Raw genomic sequence first — 21660 nt, 5'->3', positions numbered from 1 at the left:
TCTCTTCAAGTTGTGTAAATGGCGACGCGACGGCGCCGGGAAAGCTAGAATTACGTCTTTGCTCTTTTAATTATTTTAGACTTATACATTTTCCGCCTGCCTCGCCCTGGCAAGGGCGAAATCTACTCGCTAGGTTCGGATGCTAAAGATAACGGGATTAATTTTACAACTGGCCGGACAAGAGTAGTGGTTGCCGTTTGTACAGTTACTACGCGTATATTTCCATCAATACCGGGGTGCGTGGTTATTACACGAGCAAGGGGCTACTGTGAAGAGGCGGTATTTTCGCCTTTAATTAAGTAAAGTGTCCCGATTAATAAATTTTTTACTGGACTGCGCCATTTTTTTTCTAATGTTTAACGTGGGGAGGTACTCGGATGACCATCGTTGCCAAAAATGATCCTTTATTCGTTGCACGAGCTGCCACCGCGTTAATTTATTTTCAGCTATGTTTGCGCAGGACGATTTGGGTATCGCGATAAGCGGTGTTCCGATTAGAAGGTGACCCGAATTTAAGGCTTCTAAATCTTGAGGGTCACCGGTTAAAGCAGCAAGCGGACGCGAGTTGAGGCAGGTTTCAACTTGTGAAAGAAATGTTGTGAGCTCTTTAAAGGTTAGTTTAGAGTCCCCGATCACGCGGTGAATATGACGCTTGGTGGATTTTACGGCGGCTTCTCAGATACCACCGAAATGTGGCGCAGAAGACGGGTTAAAATGCCAGCGGATTCCGTCACTGGCCAAAGTATTTAAAAATTCACGGTCTCGAGTTAATTCACGCATGAAACCGCGTAATTGAGCATCGGCGCCGATAAAGTTAGTACCTCGGTCGCTATATAAGTCGGAACACAATCTTCGGCGAGAAGTAAATCGGCGGAAGGCAGCTAGGAAGGCCTCGGTCGTATAATCCGATACGGCTTCCAGATGTATCGCTCGCGTAGCGAAACATACAAAAATGACAAGGAAGCCCTTGTGGCTTTTCTGGTCTCGTTCTTTAGAGGTTTTCATTAAAATAGGACCGGCGTAATCGACTCCGGTGTTCTGGAAAAAACGAGAAGGCAAAACTCTGGCGCTAGGCAAAGGGCTCATTAGAGGATGAGTTGATTGACCTCGCCAGCGCGTGTAGGCAACACATTTATAAATGTGATTTTTCACTAAGGTTTGGGCGCCGACAATCCAGTATTGTTGTCGAATGGCGGCCAGAGTTAGTTGCACCCCGCCGTGCAACGTGCGCCTATGGCAGGTATCGACAATTAATTTTGTAAAATGAGAGTTGCGAAGTAATAGTATTGGATTTCGGGAATCGGATCTTCTACCGGAGTTTTGTAGCAACCATCGTCGACACAAAGCGCAGACCCGGAGTAAGCGCTGCAGATTGGAAAATCTAAGCAAGCTGGAACTTTCTTCTGGTGTTTGAATCCCCAGATGTGCTTTAGCAGGTCGTGTTTCTTCTTTGGTTTGAAAGGAAGGATTGCCAACGAGCCTGAGCAGCAGGTGGTCTGTAAGTTGCAGCCACGCCGGTCCTTTCCATCACAGGGGGTGATTGTTGAATGCAACGGCGGATTGACCACGAGAAGCACAATCTGCTGGATTTTCTTCTCTTGGCACGTGATGCCATTGAGCCTTCGGAAGTGTTTCTTGTATTTCTGTAACTCGGTTGGCTACAAAGGTAGTCCATCGAGATGGATGACCCTGGATCCAGGCCAAGGCAATAGTTGAATCGGTCCATAAATGAATTTTCGCAATTTGAAATCTAGCGCCGTGTTTAATATTGTTACGTCTGAGTATTTTTTCTTTTGTGGGTAGGGAAATAAAATAAGAAAAAAAAGTTTTAAGTTTGTTTAAAAATAATAATAATACATTTTTAAAATTTATTTAATAATTTAATTTACAAATTTAATAGGACTTTCGTTTCCGATTGCAGAGCGAACGGTTGTGTGTCTGAGCGAGTGCATGTAGAAAAAGGTTTTGTGGGAGTAAAATAGTTTTTCAAAGGTAAAGGGTTGGTTTGAGGGAAAGAGGGAAGGGTTTTTAAGAAGGGCAAGTGAGGGTAAAGAGCAAAGGTAAGAATAAAGGGAAAAATCGGGGAAGGTATAAAGAGGAGTTCAGTTTGAGGTTAGGTTGGCGGTGACGGGAAAAAACCGTGGGTGAGACAAAGGAAAGGAGGAAGGCAACGGGGTAAAGGAGAGAGTTAGAGGTATCAAAGACAAAGGGAAAAGAGATAAGGAAGATTGGAAAATGAGTGAACAGGAAAAAGAAATTGTGGAGAGTGGAAGTGAGGAAAGAAAAGAGGAAAAAGGAGAAGAGAAAATAAAAAAGAAAATGGGAAGACCTGCAAAGGTAGAGCTGCTAAAAAGGGAAAGGGCCAACAGCTTGCCAATTTTGAAAGCGTGGAAGCAAGGGGAGAAAAGGAAGGAAAGGCAGGAAGAAAAAGGCGAAATAGAGGGTTTGGAAGGATTTAGGAAAAGTGTAAAAGTGTACAGATCACCGGTGAAAGCAACAGGAGAGGGAGGTGAAGGGGGAATAAGTAAGGAAGGTTTTGAAGAGGTGATAAAGGAAATGCGAAGTGGATTCGCAAGGATTCAAGCGCAAATGGAGGAGGTAAGGAAAATAAAGGTACAAATAAGAAAAGAAATGGAAGATTTGAAGAAAATATGGAAAAAAGAGAAGATAGATTTAGAGAAAAGAATAGACGGGATGAAAAAAAAAATAAGGGAAAAAAAATATGAGGGAGGTAAACTGGAAATACCAGAAGAGATACAGGGAAAGGTTTTAAGTTTAGAAGAAAAAACGAGAATGTTGGAAATGGCAAAAGAAAAAGAAAAGAAAGAGTGGAGAAAAAACAATTTAATAATAAGAGGTATAAAGATAAAAAGTGAGGAAAAAAAGGCGCTGAAAGAACAAGTGGGAGAAATAATAGAAGCAACAGGAGTGAAAGCAAAGATAGAGGATGTAAATAAGATAGGAGGAGTAAATAAAGGAGGTTATGGTATGGTGTGGGTAAAGATGGAAAATTTTAAAGAAAAATTGGAAATATTAAGATGCAAGGGAAAATTAAAGGACAGGACGGAATGGATAGGAGACGATCTGACAGAATACGAAAGGAAAGTGGAATGGCTCATAAAGAGAGAAGCGGATAGATTGAAAAGAGAAGGAAAACAGGTAAAAATAGGATACAAGAAGATATGGGTAAATAAAGAAATGTGGATATGGGATGACTTGAAGGAAGAATTGAGAAAATGGGATGGTGCGAAAGAGTTTGAAAAAGAAGGAAATAAAAGGAAGAAGGTGATAGCAGATAGATTAAATGCAAGTTTTTGAAAAAAGGCGGAAGAAGAGAAGGAAATGAGTTGGAAAAAGTGGAGAGAAAAGATGAGGAAGGAGGAAAAGAAAAGGATGAAGAAAAAAACGGAAAAAGGAAAGATAAAAGGCAAAAAGAAAAAGAAAAGGAGAAAAAGGAGAGAGGAAAGGAAAAGGAGGAGGTAAAAGATAGAAACGTGAGAATAGTTTTTTGGAACGTAGCAGGAATAGAAAACAAGGATGAAGATTTTTGGAAGAACATGGAGAAATGGGAGGTGATATATATGTGTGAAACTTGGTTGGAAGAAAAAAAATGGAAGAGGTTAAGAAGTAAACTGCCAAAGGGCTATAAATGGATAAATAAGGGGGCAGAAAAGCAAAATAAGAAAGGGAGGGCAATGGGGGGAATGGTGATGGGATGGAGGGAGGATCTGGAAGGAGAAGAAGAATTAGAATTTGAAGATAGGAAAGGAATGATAGGAATAAAGATAAAAAGTGGAAAAGTATGGTGGAAAATAGCAGGGGTATATATAAATGAGGATTTAGAAGACATAACAGAGAATATGAGAAATTGGATGGATGAAAAAGAGGAAGGAACGAGATATCTGATAGGGGGAGACTTTAATGTGAGGACGGGAGAAGAGGGCGGGCTATGGGATGAGGAAAAAGAAGAAGAAGACAAGGAAGAGAGAAAAAGGAAAACAAAGGATAAAAAAATTACAGGAAAAAGAAAAAAATTTTGTAAAGCTTTGGAAGAAGCAGGATGGGGAATAGTCAATGGTTGTACAAGAGGAGATGAAGAGGGTGAATGGACATATGTAGGGGGAAGAGGAAAAACAGTGATAGATTATGTGATCAGTAATGTGGAATCAAAAGGAGAAATAGTAGAAATGAAGGTGGGGGAGGAAGTGGACTCAGACCACTTACCCTTAATAGTGACGATAAAAAGGGAAGGAGAAAAGAGGAGAAGATGTAAATATGGTATAAAAAAGAGCACGAGACTGGCCTGGAGTGAGAAGGAGAGGAAAATGTTCAGGGAAAAATATAAAGAAAAAAGAGAGAAGGAAAACAATACGGAGGAAAATTGGAGAAGTTTTAGTAAGGAACTGGAGAAAACAAAGAAAGTAGTTAAAAAGGAAATGAAAAAAAGAGGAGGGGGAAAAAACCAAAAGAAAGATGGTGGAATGAGGTTTGTAAAAGGAAAAAAGGTGAAGTAAAAGAAGAAATGTTAAAATGGAGGAAGGGGGAAGGGAGTGAGGAGAATTACAAAAAGAAAAAAAGAGAATATAAAAAGCTATGTGAGGAGAAAAAATTGCAAGAAAAGGTGAGATGGGAGAAAGAAATAGAAAAGATTAGAACAGAGGGAGAAGTATGGAAAGTAGTAAACAAGGGAAGAAAGAAAAGGAAGGAAGTGGAGGAAAAAATAAAAATTGAAGAATTGGATGGATATTTTAAGGAAATGTTAGGAGGAGTGGAATGGAGAGTAAGAGAAGAAATAGGAGGAGAAAGAATAGAAGACAATGAGGAAGATATAAATAGAGAAGAATTTGAAAATGTAATAAGAAAGCTGAAAAAAGGAAAAGCAGCAGGAAGTGATGGTTTAGAAAATGAAATATGGTAATGGGGAGGGGGGGAAGTAAAAGAGAAATTATGGAAAATGTGCAAAAGGGTATGGAGGGGGGAGGGGATGCCGGAGGAATGGAGAGAAGGTGTGATAGTTCCGGTGTTAAAAAGAGGAAAAGGTGAAAAAGTAGAAGAGTATAGAGGGATAACGCTGACACAAACTGCGTACAAAGTGTATGCATCTGTGTTAGCAGAAAGATTAAGAAAGGAAATAGAAGAAAAAGGAATATTACCGCAGAGTCAAGCCGGTTTTAGAAGAGACATGGGGACAGTGGATCAAATATATGTGTTAAATTATTTGCTAAATAAGAAGATGAAAGAAAAGAAAGGAAAAATGGTAATTGTGTTTATAGATATGAGAGCGGCGTTTGACCCTGTAGACAGGAGAAAATTGGTGGAAACAATGAAGAAAAGAGGGGTAAGGGAGGGATTGATAAGAAGGTGTGAAGAAATATTAGAGGAAACGGTGAATAAAGTAAAGGTGAAGGATAAAGAAGGGAAAAGTTTCTGGACGACAAAAGGAGTAAGACAGGGTTGTCCGCTTAGTCCTAGCCTGTTCACGCTCTTGTTGCCAGACATAGATGAAGAATTAGAAAAAGGAGGATGGGGGGGTATAAGAATAAAAGACAGGAGAGTTTACTCGTTGGCGTACGCGGATGACATTGCGCTACTGGCAGAAAATGAGGCAGGCATGAAAGGAATGATTTAAAGCATGGAAGAATATGTAAAGGAAAAGGGATTGGAAGTGAATGTAAAGAAAACAAAGATAATGCGGTGTAGAAAGGGGGGAGGAGGTTGGAAAATAACTAAATGGGTATGGAGAAGGGAAGAAATAGAGGAAGTAAAAAGTTTCAAGTATTTGGGATACACAATTATGAGAAATGGAGAGCAGAAAGAGCATGTAAAGGACAGAGTAAAAAGAGCGGCAAGAATAATGGGGCAGGTGTGGAGTATAGGTAAAAGAAAATTCGGAAAAGACTGGAGTAAAAGAATATGGCTATTTGATAAACTGGTATGGTCGGTTATTAATTACGGCGTGGAAATATGGGGATGGAAGGAAAGAGAAGAGGTGGAGATATTACAGGAAAAATACTTGAGATGGGTGCTGGGAGTAAGAAGATATGTACCAGGATATATGGTGAGAGAAGAACTACAGAGGGATAAATTGAAAGGTAGAGCAGGGATGAGAGCATGGAAATATGAAAAACGGTTAGAAGAAGGGAAAGGAGGGGTTCTAGCAAAATGGTGCTGGGAAGAAATGAAGGGAAGAGCAAGGGAGGGAAGAAGCAAAGGAAAATGGGAAAAAGAAAGAGAGGAATTTTTTGAAAAATTTGGGTGGTCGGGAAAAGAGGTGGAAAATCTAAGAGAAAGAGGGGAAATAAGGGGGGAATATTTGGTGGAAAAGGATAAAGAATGGCAAAGAGAGGAAAGATGGAAAAAAATAAGAGAGTCAAGATTTAATAAGTATTATAAAAAAGTGAAAGAGGAAGGGATACCAGGATATTTGAAATTGGGGTGAAAAGAAGAAAAATGGCAAAGAATGGCAAAATTTAGATTAGGGGAGGAAATGAGAGGAAATAAATATTGGAAGGAAGAGGAGAAAAGAAAATGTAGAATATGTTTGGAGAAGGAATAAACGTGGGAACATATATGGGAGGAATGTATAGATTGGGGATTCGAGAATAGTTGGGAGGAAATGATGGAGGAAATTCTGGGAGGGGAAGGAAAAGGGATTGATTGGTTGGAAAATTTGGAAAGAACAAGGGAAAAAAATAGGAGTGATTGAAAGTATGAAAGAAAAAGCGTCGGAAGCGGGGGTCCAAAGATAGAATTTAAGGTAGAATTAAGGCAAAACAATGTAAAGTATGAATGGAGGTGTGATTTCTCTCTCTCTCGACGCGTAGGTAATAGAATAGGAAAAAGGCGTAGAAATAAGTTTTTACTTTCAGGAAACGGCTGTAAGAAGAAAGAAAATTATAAAAGTAGAAATAGTTTAGAGATAAGAATGAAGTTTGAAGATATATTTTATGAAACTGTAAGCAGAAAATTGGGGAAGCGAAAGTCCCGGTGTACCTCTGAGGAGAAAATAAACACCTTATATATATAATTATTTGATATACATATTTATTATGCTTTTGATAGCTGACGCACTAAAAAGTACATATAAAGAAAAAGGTACAGATCGGCTTCTTTGGTGACATTAAAAAAGTAAAACGATTATCTTTGAAAAAACAAGGTAAAAAGAACAGTACGCCATATTTCATGGACATAACAAATATGTACATTAAATAATCAATATCTAGTCCAATTAATCTTTTTACTATGTTTTCTTAAAGATAATTCTTTTATTTTTCTACTGTCGTCAAAGTAGCCGATCTGTACTTTTTTCCTTATATATACGGTCCAGTACGTTATATTTCAAAAGCGTAATAAATATATATATAAACAAACTCCCAAAATATGGGTAGAAAATTGAAATCTAAGACAAAGTCAAATGCAATTTTAAAATTCTCAATAGTTTTCGAGAAAAATTAAAATATATAAATGTATAGACGTAAGAGTGACAAGGAAGCTGCGCGTGAGTGAGCGCGACAGGCGAATGATTAGAAATGGCACCGTCGTTTGTCTCGCTCACTCACGCGCAGCTTCCTTGTCACTCTTACGTCTATATATTTTATATATTTTAATTTTTTTCTCGAAAACTATTGAGAATTTTTAAAAATTGCATTTGACTTTTCGTCTTAGATTTCAATTTTCTACCCATAGTTTTTGGGAGTGACACATTGCTTGGGACACCCTGTATATGCGTCAAATAATCAATATCTATTTCAATTGTCCATCTTTATTTTATTTTCTAAAGTAATCCTTTTCTTGTTCAACTGTCGTCAAAGTAACCGATCTGTACTTTTTTCTTTATACATATATCTTCCAGTGACAAATAAATTATAAAAGCTTATTTACGTTATATATTGTTACGCCCGGTATACGGAGCGGCATGAAGCTGCCGGCTCGCTCCGAGGTTTCGGTTCCCCGTTGCCAGGGGAACGAAGATTATTATTTATGGTTAAAAGACAGTTCTGCCCGTGACTTTATTCGGTGCGGATGTCACTCTGTATTTGGTTAATGTTTGATTAAATCGTTATCGTTTCACTTTCTTAAAACGTCCCTTTTTTTCGCGGAGTCCGAGTGCCGCGGGTGAGAGAGTGCGAGAAGAGTGAGCGAGTAGCGCGAGCGCGGAGACGTTCGCTGACCCCGTTCCCGGCGTAACAATATGTAATACATAAGTGTATATAAAACTGAGAAAATATATTAATATTTTTTGTTACAATTGTATTTTATAATGTCCCCATGGTAAAGTTTTCGTAGAACCGAGTACGATATATCGCTTATCATTGTATGGACTTAGAGCAATTTTCTTTTCGCGTATGGTATACACCTCATGCAACTTTGATCTCATACATGTCTGCTGCCGAGTCATTTCGATTTCCTCCCGCAAACATCGCACATAATCATCGAATGCTATCGTCTTTGCTACAATATTATTTTTTACGCCTTTAATCTTTTTCGTATCACTTTTACCATCGACTCGTAAAGCATACATTTTTGATCTAAGTCCTATGAATTCGGTCATAATCGCACCATTGTTTTCATTTTTCATCAAACCGGGCACTTTTTTATTGACGAGTGGAATATTATATACATTGTCGGGTGCATACTCGCTCGTATCAAATCTGTTAATGTCACGTTTCATAGTCTCATATACGTCATCACACTCGATATAATATATGAGACTATCTGTGTCAGTGTACATTACTTTACATTTATCGTGATACAATGGTTGTATATACTCGTGATGAAATTCATATAAGCATGTCTTGGATATGTCAAGAATGCACATACCAACATAAATCGGCTTATTAAATTTTATCTCGAGTTTACGCATTTCAATCGCCACAAGATTTTCAGCAAAAACGCTACGACTGTGAAAATTTGGTTTCCCAATCAACGCTTCAGCACCGAATCTACCTTCCCATTGTGTTATGAGCTTTACATCGACATGATTGCGTACATTTTCCATGGTTTTGCCAAATACCGCATTGTTCATTAATTTATATAAATTCTTTTCAAAATCATTTGTTGCTGCAGTTCTAAATGTTGTGTTAAGCTCAATATATGCGCGAAGCCATGACGATTGTTTAAATTTTAATACGCGATGTATTTTTGTAACGCGAAGACCATGACGCATACATTGCTGCACGTTGCGATAATGAATGATGTAACGTTTTTTTATCGCTCAACGTTGCAAGAAGCTTCTCTTGCCGTTTACCGGGTGGCTTATCTCGGAGTCGCTGCCGTGTACCGATGTTAAATGTTCAGAGAAAAAAATTGTCTTTCTCAAGACAGAAAACAAAAATTATCTCAAAATTAAATTATACGTAATGTAAAAATATATATTTAATATATAAGTAACATGAGTATTTAATTTCGATTGTTAAAAGTCGCGAAATGTCTTAAAGTATACGCTAGAATTAATAGCGTACTCTCGCGATATACTTCTATCCTTGTCTATCCGTATAAACACAAACGCGTGCAAGAGAGAGAGCGAAGGTGCGCCTATAATAATTCCTTAGCGTTCACTCATGCTTTCTCTTTCACACTTACGGGTAGCGAGCGAGAGAGAGCATGAGAACGCCCCCCACCAAATTTTCCCCCGTCCTCTCGCTCCTTTCGGCGTTCCGCGCCTCACGTACGCGATCCGCGGTGAGGCCTCACGCACACTACCCCACCTCACGTACGGGGGCCGCCGTCGCCGCAGTGCGACAGGCCATTATTGCCGGTGACTGTACAATGTATGATCTTATTACGTCCATGGACGTATGATAGTAAAATGGACATTCAACAAATGTCCATAAGACGTACGATGCTTATTGGGATACATACATAATATTAAACTCTAGAACTCTTCGAAAACTATCAAATAAAAAAAAGAAGTATTTTTTCGAAAAATGATAGACAGTGTGAGATTAGCCCATCATTTTTTCAAAAAGTGTTTTTACCGCTTTAGAGGGCAGAACTTTTTCTAAAAACAATTAGGAACTCTAGATTTCTTAAAAAAAATATTAAAACTTTTATTTTTTTCTTAAAAATCAAAAAATGATGGACTAACTTCACAGACGTAAACAAAACGCTTCCTACACGTCTTTGCTCGTGTTGGCAGGACCACGCGCGTTTATACAGGGTGTCCCAGTTGATGTAAAAAACTTTTTAGTTGTAGGTTGGGCTTCCGAAAATAAGTAGAAAAGTCCTATATGGTTTTGTAAGTTAGGCGTAAATAACCAAGAAAATAACATTTAAAGATTTGATGCCCCCCGTACAAGCAAAAACGCGCCGTTCGAAGCTACCGAGACGTTGGTGGACCTAGAGGTGTGGTTTATCTTACTCTATTCACAAAGAAATGGGTTGTCTATGAATTTCTGTAAATAGAGTGAGATGGGCCACACCACCACTCTATTTACAGAAATTCATAGACAACCCATTTCTTTGTAAATAGAGTAAGATAAGCCACATCTCTAGGTCCACCAACGTCTTGGTAGCTTCGAACGGCGCGTTTTTGCTCGCACGGGAGGCGTCAAATCTTTAAATGTTATTTTCTCGGTTATTAACGCCTAACTTACAAAACCGTATAAGACTTTTCTACTTATTTTCGGAAGCCCAACCTACAACTAAAAACTTTTTTACATCAACAGGGACACCCTGTATATCTTGAAATAAAAAATTTCTAATTGAGCTTTGCTTTTTTTGTTTTTGTTTGCCACAACGTATATTTACATATTTGTTATATACATACTTTTGTTATTTAATGTAGATAAAACATTTCTTGACATCATGATAAAAGAATCTCGTAAAAAAAATTTTACGCAAGAAGAAATTTACGACAATGTAATAACAATGCTCTTAACGGTATGTACAGTATTTAGATAAAGTTTTGAAAAGCGACTTTCTTCGATTAACTGTTCGATTATATAAAATAATGCCCTGATTACAAATTGCACGGTTAATGTTAACGACTGTTCCATTTTTATTGTGTTAAACATGAAAAACTCATAAAACTTGAATTTTTTTGTTACAGTAAATAAGAAAAATTGTGATAAAAATTATGACAAAAGTTCTAGATCTCAGAAGAATAAACATTTTCGACACGATATAAGTAGGGAATAAACACGGGGAGCGTTGAGGAGGCGGGACGGGGAAAAAATCCGCGAGAGGTAGCCGTAGGTGGAAGAGACGGGGGTATCTGTCGCCCATTCATACCCCCCCGTCTCTTCCCACCTACGGCTACCTCTCCCCGCGCTTCTCTCATCGCGGATTTTTTCCCCGTCCCCTCGCCTCCCTCAACGCTCCTGGGTTAGAACCCGTGTTTATTCCCTACTGATATATTATTATTGTTCAAGTAATAGTTTTTAAAAAAATTGATTATAAAGAAAATATTACTAAAAAGATGATTTTGGCATACTTGAAAAGTTATTAACTCAACAGAAGCCGTACAAATGCATATCTAAACTTATTTGAAAAATCTTTAATTACTAAACAGTGAGTTTGGCCCTTTTGTGGAGAGTCTTGTGACTTTTGAAATTAACCTAACTCAACTTATTGGGATTGATGTATAGTTGTTGACAGAAAGGTTGCAATATTTTTTAATATGAATTTAGTAATACCGCTTTTATAAACAGAATGCGAACCGATACATTCGCTCATGTGCAATACATACATATAATTATGTTTATGTATTGCATATGAGCGAATGTAGCGGTTCGCATTTTGTTTATAAAAGCAATGTTTCTAAATTCATTTTAAAAAATATTGCAATCTTTCTGTCAACAACTGTACGTAGATCTTGATGTACTTAATAAGTCATTAACTTAAATGGGACCCTACAAACGTAAATCTTAGCGTTGTTACGTCTCCGACTCTGGGTTTCTTTTTTTTGACACGTATTAGAAAATTTAGTTAAGGGGGAAGGTAGACCGTAGTCCATTGTAATACAAAAAAAAAACTTCAGAGCCTTCCAGAAAAACAATTCATAACACTAACATATTCCGGTACAAGTTGTTGCGTGAAAGCATAAAAAACATGCAACAAATTGTAGACGGGCGTCAACAAAAACCAGACAAAAGGAATTTGTCTGGACATGACAAAAAAATCAAAACCTAAAGGCTCATAAATATTTCAACTTCGATAGCCTGTCCATTACAGGAAAAGAAAAAATAACTTTTTCTTAAAATATAATTGCACATAGATTCTGAGCCTTAGAAAAACCAAGGGCGCGAGAGGTTCGTGATTACCGGAATATGTGGTGCAGACAAAAGCAATAAAATCAGGTAATAATGCGTCATACAGATGGTAAAAGTTCTCCCACCATCTCTCTAAAAATGTTAATAAATTCTGGAAGACTCGGAAGGGATAACTCTTTGAGGCGGAAGTATTTTATAAACATCTTATTTTTAAAAACCAATGGATCTCGGGAACTCCTCGCCAAAATCTAGAAACTAAGGGCGAAAACTTAGAAGTTTAAGAAAATGGAGAAGGGATGGGGTGCGAATGCTCAATAATTGTAAGATAGGAAAAGTGGAGGAACAAGCTCAGCAAATGAAAGATTTAAATTTCAGAAAAGTGAAAATTCGGCAATAGTCCTCCCCTTTTCCGAGCTTATAAAATCTTGTGTTTTGGCGGAGCACGCTCTCTTGCATACCAGATACCAGCGTATACGTTTCTTTAAACTATCGCGAGTGCCAGTCAGTGCAAGATCACAGAACACGTTTTAGAAGAAGGATCAAGAAGATCTCCTAAAAGTTTCAACGATTAATTATGTATTATCGCGAAAATCGATTCCACTAAATGTTTTATTTAAATCAAGTGTTTTTTTTAATAATTTAAATCAAAGAGAGAAGGAAATGTCCGAGTCGGAGTTTCAGAGTTTTGATTCTACCCGTTGGATTTCGTTGTGAATCAAATGTGTGAGGAAAACTGATTCCGAATATCGCCTAAGATACGCCGTCGAATAACTAGCGACTTACTGTGGTTCACGCCGCGAAATGTTGCTGGAAGTCTGGCGACTATCCATGGCTAAGAAAACGGCAAACGATCCTAGCCAAAGATGAACTACGGAGATTCATTGATGGACGAGTTAAAAGCTTTGGAAATCATCGGTGACGACTCTCCTTCGACCCTTTCTTTGTTAAATTCGTAAAATCCTGTTTCAATTAAAATTAAAATTAAATTAAAAATTTTAGTGGAATCAAATAACAAGAAAACCTTAAAGAAGAGCCGGGCGCGGCGGAATAAGCAGATCAGAAATCTAAGAGAATTAGTACACCGGTTCTTCGTCCAATATTTGCTCGCGGCGGCGCCAAGCGAGGAGGTATTTGTGACTCCTCCGTGCAACGAGGAGAGACCGTGGTCCCCACGTCCGGGTGCTCCGCCACCGTCGCCCATCCATGGAGACTCGGAACCTTTATTCGGCTACGTCCCACCCGAGGAAATTCCTAACAACCACCTTGAAACATCTGATGACATTGTGAACTTGTCGAATCAGTCCACGGAGCCGGGATCGGATCAATTCCGCCCCACGACTCCATCTTATACCCCCGATTCGTCCCTCATCTCCGAATTACGGTTTCCCGGAGCTGAGTTTTGCGCCTGTTCCTCTCCTTTCTCACCGCCTGCTTTTCCATTTGAACCCAAGGAAGCCGACTCTCTGGACGAGGATGAATCCATCTCTCTCCCGGAAGTAGACTTCCCCGATTAACTTCCATCTCTCGTCCCGAGTATCGAGGTTCTCGAGGAGCATCCGGAATCAAGAGAGGTTAGAGACCCTCTCCTGGAGCTTCTACGCAGGGCCTGTACTCCGTGGACAGATCCTGTTCCGGAAAGGGCCTACTCCATCGGCCCTGACCATATCGAACCAGAGGAGATCAGGAGACAGGCGGCTCGTTCTGCTCCTAATTCTCATTTCTTCATATACTACCCCGGGGTGGAATTTTCTTTCCTGGCCCCGATGCGGCTAGTCGATCTCGTTTTCCCAAGGAGCACGGCAAGAGTAGTTGAGATCGAAGAAATTACATTTTAGATTAAACCACAGTCTTATTTATAATAGATATTTTATACATACACACACACACATATATTCCTGTAAATACTTTCTGTTTTTTTTAATACAATGTTAAAATTATATCTGTTAATAAGACTAAAACCGTTTTCATATTTCTTAATTCTTTCTGCCAAAACGTTAAATCTATTTTTATATTTTAGACGTAATGATTAATATTAAATTTGTTAATTTTGTTTTGAAAATACTGAGTTATTCATTTTATAATTAACCCTATTATCCTTCATATGCGAATAACCACGCCCGGTTCTATCCCAGAGAATAAGGATTTACCTCCTTTCTCTAAAAAAAAACCAGCTACGCGCTCAACCTAAGTCCGAAAATCTTGAATATTTAATCTGCGCGTAAAATAGCATGGTTTCGAATCTCGAATCCCACGCAAAATTCGGTGGTGCGTCAACTCCCTACCTTACCCACGAATCTCTTTCCTGAGGATTTTTCTTCAAATAACCATTTAATAAAAATATAATCCTCTTGACGTAACAGCGTGTTTAAAAAATTTTTAATTACTTAACAATAGCTTTGGCTTTCTAGCAAAGAGCCTCACAACTGTGATAGCACCTCTCAAATCACGTATTTGCTGCAATACTTACAGATTGTGTACATAGGTTTTTTGTAACATTAACTTTCACACAATAAATTTTTTTTAATATTAACTCAATTTTGTAAATTTATTCTAGAGTTTTTTTCGATTTCGTAAAATCTAACTAAAAAAAAAGTATAAGTACAGTTTATTTCTTTGTGTTTAATTCATGAATCAAAAGTAACAATTTCATTTGGCCATTTTGTATACATTTCTTGCAATGTTTTAAAATGCAAGATATCCATATCGAACTTTGACACTATGTGAAATAATTAGGTCCGTTTTTGTCTTAAAAAAAAACTTTTGTATTAAAAAACGTGAATAAGTACACTAATCAAAGTATTTGCGATTGCTTGCTATTATTTTTTCCCTTCTTTCTAGTAATTGTGTTCCGTGATGGAAAAATGACTCGTTTTTTGAAGCGATTTATTTGTTGAGTTATTTCTCTACGTCTTCATAATTGGTAAAGTGTTAGTCCGAAAATCCGTGTGCTATCAATCTAAACAAGTAATAACCTGATGAAGCAATGTTTGGTGAATACGGCGGGTGAGGTAAAACATTCCAGCAAAGTGCTAATAAGGTGTTCTTTACAATTTTTCCAACATGTGGTCGAACGTTATCGTGTTGAAAGATTATTTTGTCATGTCTTTTTGTATATTCTTTTTATTTTTTAATGCGTTGTTTGAATGTATTAATTGTTCTTGATAAATTTGAGCAGTGATAGTTTGACTTAGTTTTAATAGCTCATGATACACCACACCTTTCTGGTCCCACCATGTACAGAGCATTACTTTCTTTTTTTACTCATTACGTAAATATTCATCTTTGGTATCGATATGAATGATTTTTCTGGATTGTAAATGGAATTTGGCATTCATCTCTCATCTTTGTAAATTTTTTCTATGGCTGTCAAACGTATAGAAATTGTTGATCGATCAACATTCAACAATTCTGCGAGCTCATGTTACGGTTAACACGGATCTTCATCGATTAGTGCCTGCAAATCCATCCAAATTTTTTTACTGACTTGGACGAGGTTTGTCATCGACATTAAAATCGCTATTTTTTAAACGTCAAAACCATTCTTCGCATAATTTGTCGGTAAGTACATTTTCACCATAAGCTTTTACAAGCATTTGATAAGTTTTAGCGGCTGTTTTCTTTAAATAAAAATAGAGAATAACCACTGTCTGAAAATGACGTTTGTTAGTTTGAATTTTGACATTTTTTAATTACAGTCAGTGTATACAGTATTCGGACACGCACTAATATAAATTAAAAATTTATAAAATTATCATAATAAAAATTATAGAGGTAAAATAATAATATAGGCATGTTCGTAAATCTTTAGGGCAAGGTTTAGTTCAAAGAAAATTTAATTTCTTAAATCGTATTTGTTCTCGATCGAGCATCGCGGCTCGGCGTTGCTAGGCCGGCCGCGATCAGCCGGCTTGCTTCGCGGCTTGTTATCAGTTTTTATGTCGGTCCTTTGTTTCGGGCACCTGTTAGCGACTCAGGACCAGCGCTGTTTAACAACACGGGTCGCTCGATCCGCGAGTCGATTCCGAGAGAAGGTCGTCGGATTCCTCGAGTCGGCGAGCAAATTCGAAAAACCGGAGGATCCGGCAGTTAGTCGCGATTCAGAGAGCGTCGAGCGAAAGCGAGAAAAAGCTGTCCGAGTGCCTCGGCGATATAAAGTGAGCGTTGCGGTAATTGAAAATTGTCGGGAGCGATTCACGTTTCGCCGTGCCGGCGGGTATCGGCCCACTTGTATATATACTGTAAATTTTGTAAATATAATCTTTCTTTTGTGTGTTTCGTAAAGTGCGCGTATACAATTTTAATTCCTTTCGCAACAATATTCAAAGATATAAAGAAATAACTTTAAATAAGCAAAAAATGTAAATTCAGAAAATATTTGGACAGCAAATAAAAAACAAAAAACAAATAAAAAAGAAAATACTTGATTGATATTTTAATATTTAGTAGGATTTCTGATTATAAATTATTAACAAAACTTGTTTGCTGAATTTGAAATTAATGAAGATTTTTTAGAATCTGAAAATAACCGTTAAAAAATTAAAAAATCCTGTAATTAAAAATTGTACAATCTGTAATTATAAAAAACAACTTTATTAAATCGATATATATTAATGAATAACATAATTATTTTCGTTTAATTTGGTAAAAATATCTCTTTCTTTAAGAAAAAAGAATTTCCTTTTTAAAAAATAACTCAATAATTAAATAATTCAAGCTGTTGAGGATCCGAGAGACCGCTAATCAACGCGTGAATCGCTCGAAATCCTCCGTGGAATCACGCATTAAACACGCGAGACTCACCGTGAGAACTTGTCTCAATCGAAATTTTTCACGCGAAAATAAGCAAGCTCGTTGATTCGCAACGGCAACCTCGCGACCACGTCGATCTCCGAAATTTCTGAATTCCTGAGCACGGCTCCGGAGTAATTGCTCCGCTGGCTTTCAGAATCCGTTCAGTTTTCGATTAGTCGACGTCGTGCGCTAAGCAAATAAGTTGATCGCTTACGAAGAATAAAGTACTCGCGTTGCGGCGAAATACGCATTCTCAAAACTGCTGATCGCCCTCGCATTAATTCACGACGCGACAAGACACGTTTCCTATTATCGCTCGTCTAAAATTGCTGTCGAGATTTCAAGCCACGGCCCGTCCGAGTTAATGTAATAAATAAATAAAATTCACGTATCCGTGAGATTCGACGGTGGACTTAATTAGTGAAACTCCTCTCCGTCGCTTCGACGCTCTAGTCGGAGCGTATCCCGGCGAAATTAAACGTGCATCGGCGGTTAAGCCAATCCGAAACAAATTTGGTTCTTCGAGCCAGATCGAGGCTCTGCGGCGCTTCCACAAACAACTCGAGGAACTCGCAGAATGGGCAAGATGGAGAAACTAATTGAAATATAGTATGCCTTCTTGTAATCAGTCAAGCGAGCCAAGGACAATTTCAAGAAAATCGGACGAGAGAACTACACGGAAGCCAAAATTCGTTCGCAAATGGACTTCTTGGAGAAGGCCTGGGAGAAGTGCATTCAAGGACACGCCACGCTGTTACCGCTTGCCTCTGCTGAGGAACGAGAGTCTACGAACGACTACTTCGCCAAGGACATCCTGAGCGACTACGAGGAGGTCTTCCAGAGCACCATGGATTACATGGCTGACAGTCTCGCTACGTTGGAAAAATCCGTAAGCTTAATGTAAATCGGTAGCCCGTCGGCTTAGTACGTTCCACAGACGTCGTTGGCTCTATCGTTCTTGCCTCCGATTCCGCTCCCTCCGTTCTCGGGCAAGGCGAGCGAATGGGAATCGTATTGGGATACTTTCCGCGCTCTCATTATAGATAATAAAGAATTGACCGATTTCATGCGTATGCATTTCTTGGTTTTGAGTCTAACCGGTTCGGCTCGCGCTGCGATTGACGACATACCGGTCACCGCGCAAAATTTTGTCGTGGCATGGACAGAGCTCACCTCGTGGTTCGAAAACAAACGCCGAATGATCGAGACGCATATCGCGGAATTAATGAATTTTCCGACGGTAAACCGAGAATCCGCTTTTGAATTACATGCCCTCCGGGACAAGGCAAAACGTGCAGTGGGCGCGCTCAAACGTCTCGACCGTTCCCCTGAGGATATTATGAATGATATTTGTATATACGCGGTGACGACAAAATTAGATCCATCGACATGACGATCGTGGAGATTAAGCCGCGGCGCCGGCACTCTTATACCGACGTTTTCCGGCTTGATACAATTTCTATCTTTTAGAGCCGTCGCGTTAGACGATTCCCCGGCTCCCGCATAGAAAAACCAGGTCAAAATGTTAAAGTGAGCAACGCTTCCGCGGTGCAGTCGAACGAGTTCGCGAGTCCATGCTACGATGGATCGCATTCGCTTGCGAAATGTCAAACCTTTGTAAAAAAGAGCCCGAATCAAAGAATCGAGCTTGTCAAGCAGTCTAAACGCTGCTTTAATTGTTTAAGCGGAAAACATTCGTCAGCGCATTGTACAAGTAAATTTACATGCCGCGAATGCCAAAGACGACATTATTCGTTACTACACCAAGATTCTGTCTCTTCTAAAAAACTAAATGTTTTCTCGCATTCTGCGCGGAGTGATGACGGTCCGAGCGGCGACGCGTCACCAGACCAAGCCGAAGTGGTCATCGCGCCCGTCAAGCCGTTGCAAGCTATCTCGATGTCATCGTCCGTCGGCGCGCGGGATGAATCGTTTTCGGTTCTGTTGGCAATGGCTACCGTCGTGGTTCGATCCCCTGAAAACCGAACCTTAACCATCAGAGCTATGTTGGACCAAGGATCGGAGGTAACTTTCATAACGGAAAGTTTAGCCCAGAGTCTCCGTTTTCGGCGCGAGCGCGTTATAACGACGATTTCCGCGATCGGGGGCGTAAACGCATGTATATGCAAGTCGGTCGCGACCCTAGAAGTGAGTTCGCGAGACGAAGCAAGCCCGATTTTCTCCATTCGCGCATACATTATTAAATCATTAACAAAATACGCTACTCGTGATTCACTTGCCATTTCCAGCTGGAAACATCTCGCTGGGCTTAACCTGGCGGATGAAAATCCAGCGAGTTCTGTGCCCATTAATATGATTATCGGCGCGGATTTGTACGGTGATTTATTGTTGGATGGTATTCGCAAAGGCATTTCCGGTCAACCCGTAGCTCAAAATTCGCATCTTGGATGGTTGATATCGGGACCAATCCATTCAAAATCAATCGTGCCGCGCGTTGTCAAAGCCTTTCATTGCCTATTAGAGAAGGAGCTTCAAAAATTTTGGGAGGTGGAGGAAATGCCTCAGCACCGGATCGCTTCTGCGGATGACGAGCGATGCAAAGCACATTTTTTGAAAAATTATAGTCGCGCTTCTGACAGACGATATATAGTTCGCATACCATTCAAGCACCCCCCTCCTGTCGAATTCGATGAATCGCGATCAATCGCTTTAAAGAAACTTACCGCTCTCAAGCGTCGACTGGACGCGTAGCCTGAATTAAAACGAGAGTATTCGGAGTTCCTTTCGGAATATAGCCGCATGGGACACATGATTTCTACATGCCCTTCCTCGTCGCCGACTAATACCGTGTATATTCCTCATCACCCTGTCGTACGGAACTCCAGCGTAACAACAAGATTACGTGTCGTTTTTAACGCTTCCACCCCAACCGGTAACGGCACTTTGTTAAACTCGCAGCAATACGTCGGTTCAAGGCTGCAAATCGATCTCGTCGCGATTATCCTACGCTGGCAACGATACGAGTTTGTTTATCAAGTCGACATAGCAAAAATGTACCGTCAAATTTGGATAGATCCGCGGGATCGCGATTACCAGCGAATCGTATGGTATGACGAAAAATTTTTCGCCGTACAAGATTTTCAATTGACGACAGTGACATACGGTACCGCCTCGGCGCCTTTCCTAGCTTTGCGCGTTATCCAGCAGCTCATTCAGGATGAGGGTGCCGCCACTCCAACCGCGTCATCTGTTTTGCGGAAAAATATTTATGTCGATGATGTTTTGTTCGGTGAAGATAATAAGAATGCACTCAAAGAAACGCGCAAACAATTAAACAATCTCTTATCACGCGGCGGGTTTCGGCTTTGCAAATGGGCGAGCAATCATCCTGATTTGTTAAACGACTTATATCCGAGGATCACGGTCTCGCGAATAATCGCATTTTTCATGATGATAACGCATTAAGCGTTTTGGGCCTCTCATAGAATCCGACACAGGATTCGTTCCTATTTTAAGTCGTCCTTCCCTCACCTCGTCTCGAAACAAAACGAGGAATTCTGTCAGTCATCGCGCGACTGTTTGACCCCCTCGGCTAGGCCACCCCGATCATAATCGCTGCAAAAGTCTTTATGCAAACTTTGTGGCGCTTGAAACTCGGCTGGGACGAGAAAATTCCGTCTCCTACTATAGATCGTTGGATACAAATTTTCAATGCGCTTCCGATACTCAACGAAGTAAGAATACCGCGGTGGTGCGGGTACCGTCTCGACGCAACTCGGTGGGAATTTCACGGCTTTGCCGATGCGTCCACGGTGGCCTATGCCGCGGTGGTCTACGCGCGTGTAACGTCAAAAACAGGTTCGGCCTCCGTTAATTTATTTATCGCTAAATCAAAAGTCGCGCCGATCAAACTAACGAGCGTCCTTCGATTAGAATTGCTTGCGGCGGTTCTTCTTACGCGCCTAGTAAAATTCGCGGTTACATCTATAAACCTCGAAGTAGCGCGCGTTGTCTGTTGGACCGATTCGGCGGTTACGCTCGCGTGGTTAAAATCGTCTCCGTCGCGATGGAAACCGTTTATAGCACACCGCGTCGCGGAGGTGCAGGCGCAGCTACCTGATGCAGAATGGCGACACGTCTCGACAAATCAAAACCCCGTCGATTGTGTCTCGCGGGGACTCGTGGAGCACGAGTTTCTCTCTCATTCGATGTGGTGGTACGGCCCTGAGTGGCTCCGGCGAGACCCGGCACACTGGCCCGCGAATACTCCGCCGGACTCCCCTATTGCGACAATCGAGGAAAAGCGAATTACGAGTCACCACGCTGACGCGCAAGATCAGTGGGATTTGAGTGTTTGATTCTCCGAATGGCCAAAACTCATTCGCGTAACCGCTTACGTTATGCGGTTTATTCATAATTGCCGAACGTTTAAAATTTCTGAGGGCGACAATGAGACGCTCGTTTTCCCTTCCGCGATTACGGCCGAATATTGCGATAAATCCAGACTCTGGTGGATTAAGTATATCCAGATCGAAGCTTTCGCCGCAGAGCGCGAGATTTTCGCAAGAGCGAAGCCACTCTTCTCCCGACATCCCCTCTCTTCCCTCCATCCCTTTTTGGATGCCAACGGTCTCCTTCGAGTGGGTGGACGCCTGGCAAATGCTCCCCTTTCTTTTGCAATGAAACACCCCCTTTT

General features: G+C 40.1%; 2 protein-coding genes across 2 annotated transcripts in view; both read left to right on the top strand.

Moving 5' to 3' along the window:
- Positions 1-2235: 2235 nt before the first annotated feature.
- Positions 2236-4918, top strand: LOC139110902 (golgin subfamily A member 6-like protein 2). Its single transcript, XM_070670864.1, has 4 exons — positions 2236-2997; positions 3124-3244; positions 3325-3821; positions 4754-4918. The coding sequence occupies exons 1-4, from the start codon at positions 2236-2238 to the stop codon at positions 4916-4918; spliced, it is 1545 nt and encodes a 514-aa protein (XP_070526965.1).
- A 5872-nt stretch (positions 4919-10790) lies between these two features.
- LOC139111035 (cytochrome P450 4C1-like) overlaps positions 10791-21660 on the top strand; it is a 31254-nt gene continuing 20384 nt past the window's right edge. Inside the window, exon 1 of the mRNA XM_070671068.1 lies at positions 10791-10881. Within this exon, the coding sequence (XP_070527169.1) occupies positions 10807-10881 (75 nt within the window). The 5' untranslated portion in view covers positions 10791-10806. The remainder of the gene's footprint in view (positions 10882-21660) is intronic.

Source organism: Cardiocondyla obscurior, linkage group LG22, assembly GCF_019399895.1.
Source record: "Cardiocondyla obscurior isolate alpha-2009 linkage group LG22, Cobs3.1, whole genome shotgun sequence".
In the NCBI taxonomy this organism is placed as follows: domain Eukaryota; kingdom Metazoa; phylum Arthropoda; class Insecta; order Hymenoptera; family Formicidae; genus Cardiocondyla; species Cardiocondyla obscurior.
This window is presented reverse-complemented; position numbering and strand designations above follow the sequence as displayed.

Coding starts and splice junctions, on each gene's coding strand:
- LOC139110902 (XM_070670864.1), top strand. CDS start 2,236: ATGAGTGAACAGGAAAAAGAAATTGTGGAGAGTGGAAGTGAGGAAAGA. Junction 2,998..3,123: donor GAGGTTATGGTATGGTGTGG/GTAAAGATGGAA, acceptor TGGCTCATAAAG/AGAGAAGCGGATAGATTGAA. Junction 3,245..3,324: donor AGAATTGAGAAAATGGGATG/GTGCGAAAGAGT, acceptor TTTTGAAAAAAG/GCGGAAGAAGAGAAGGAAAT.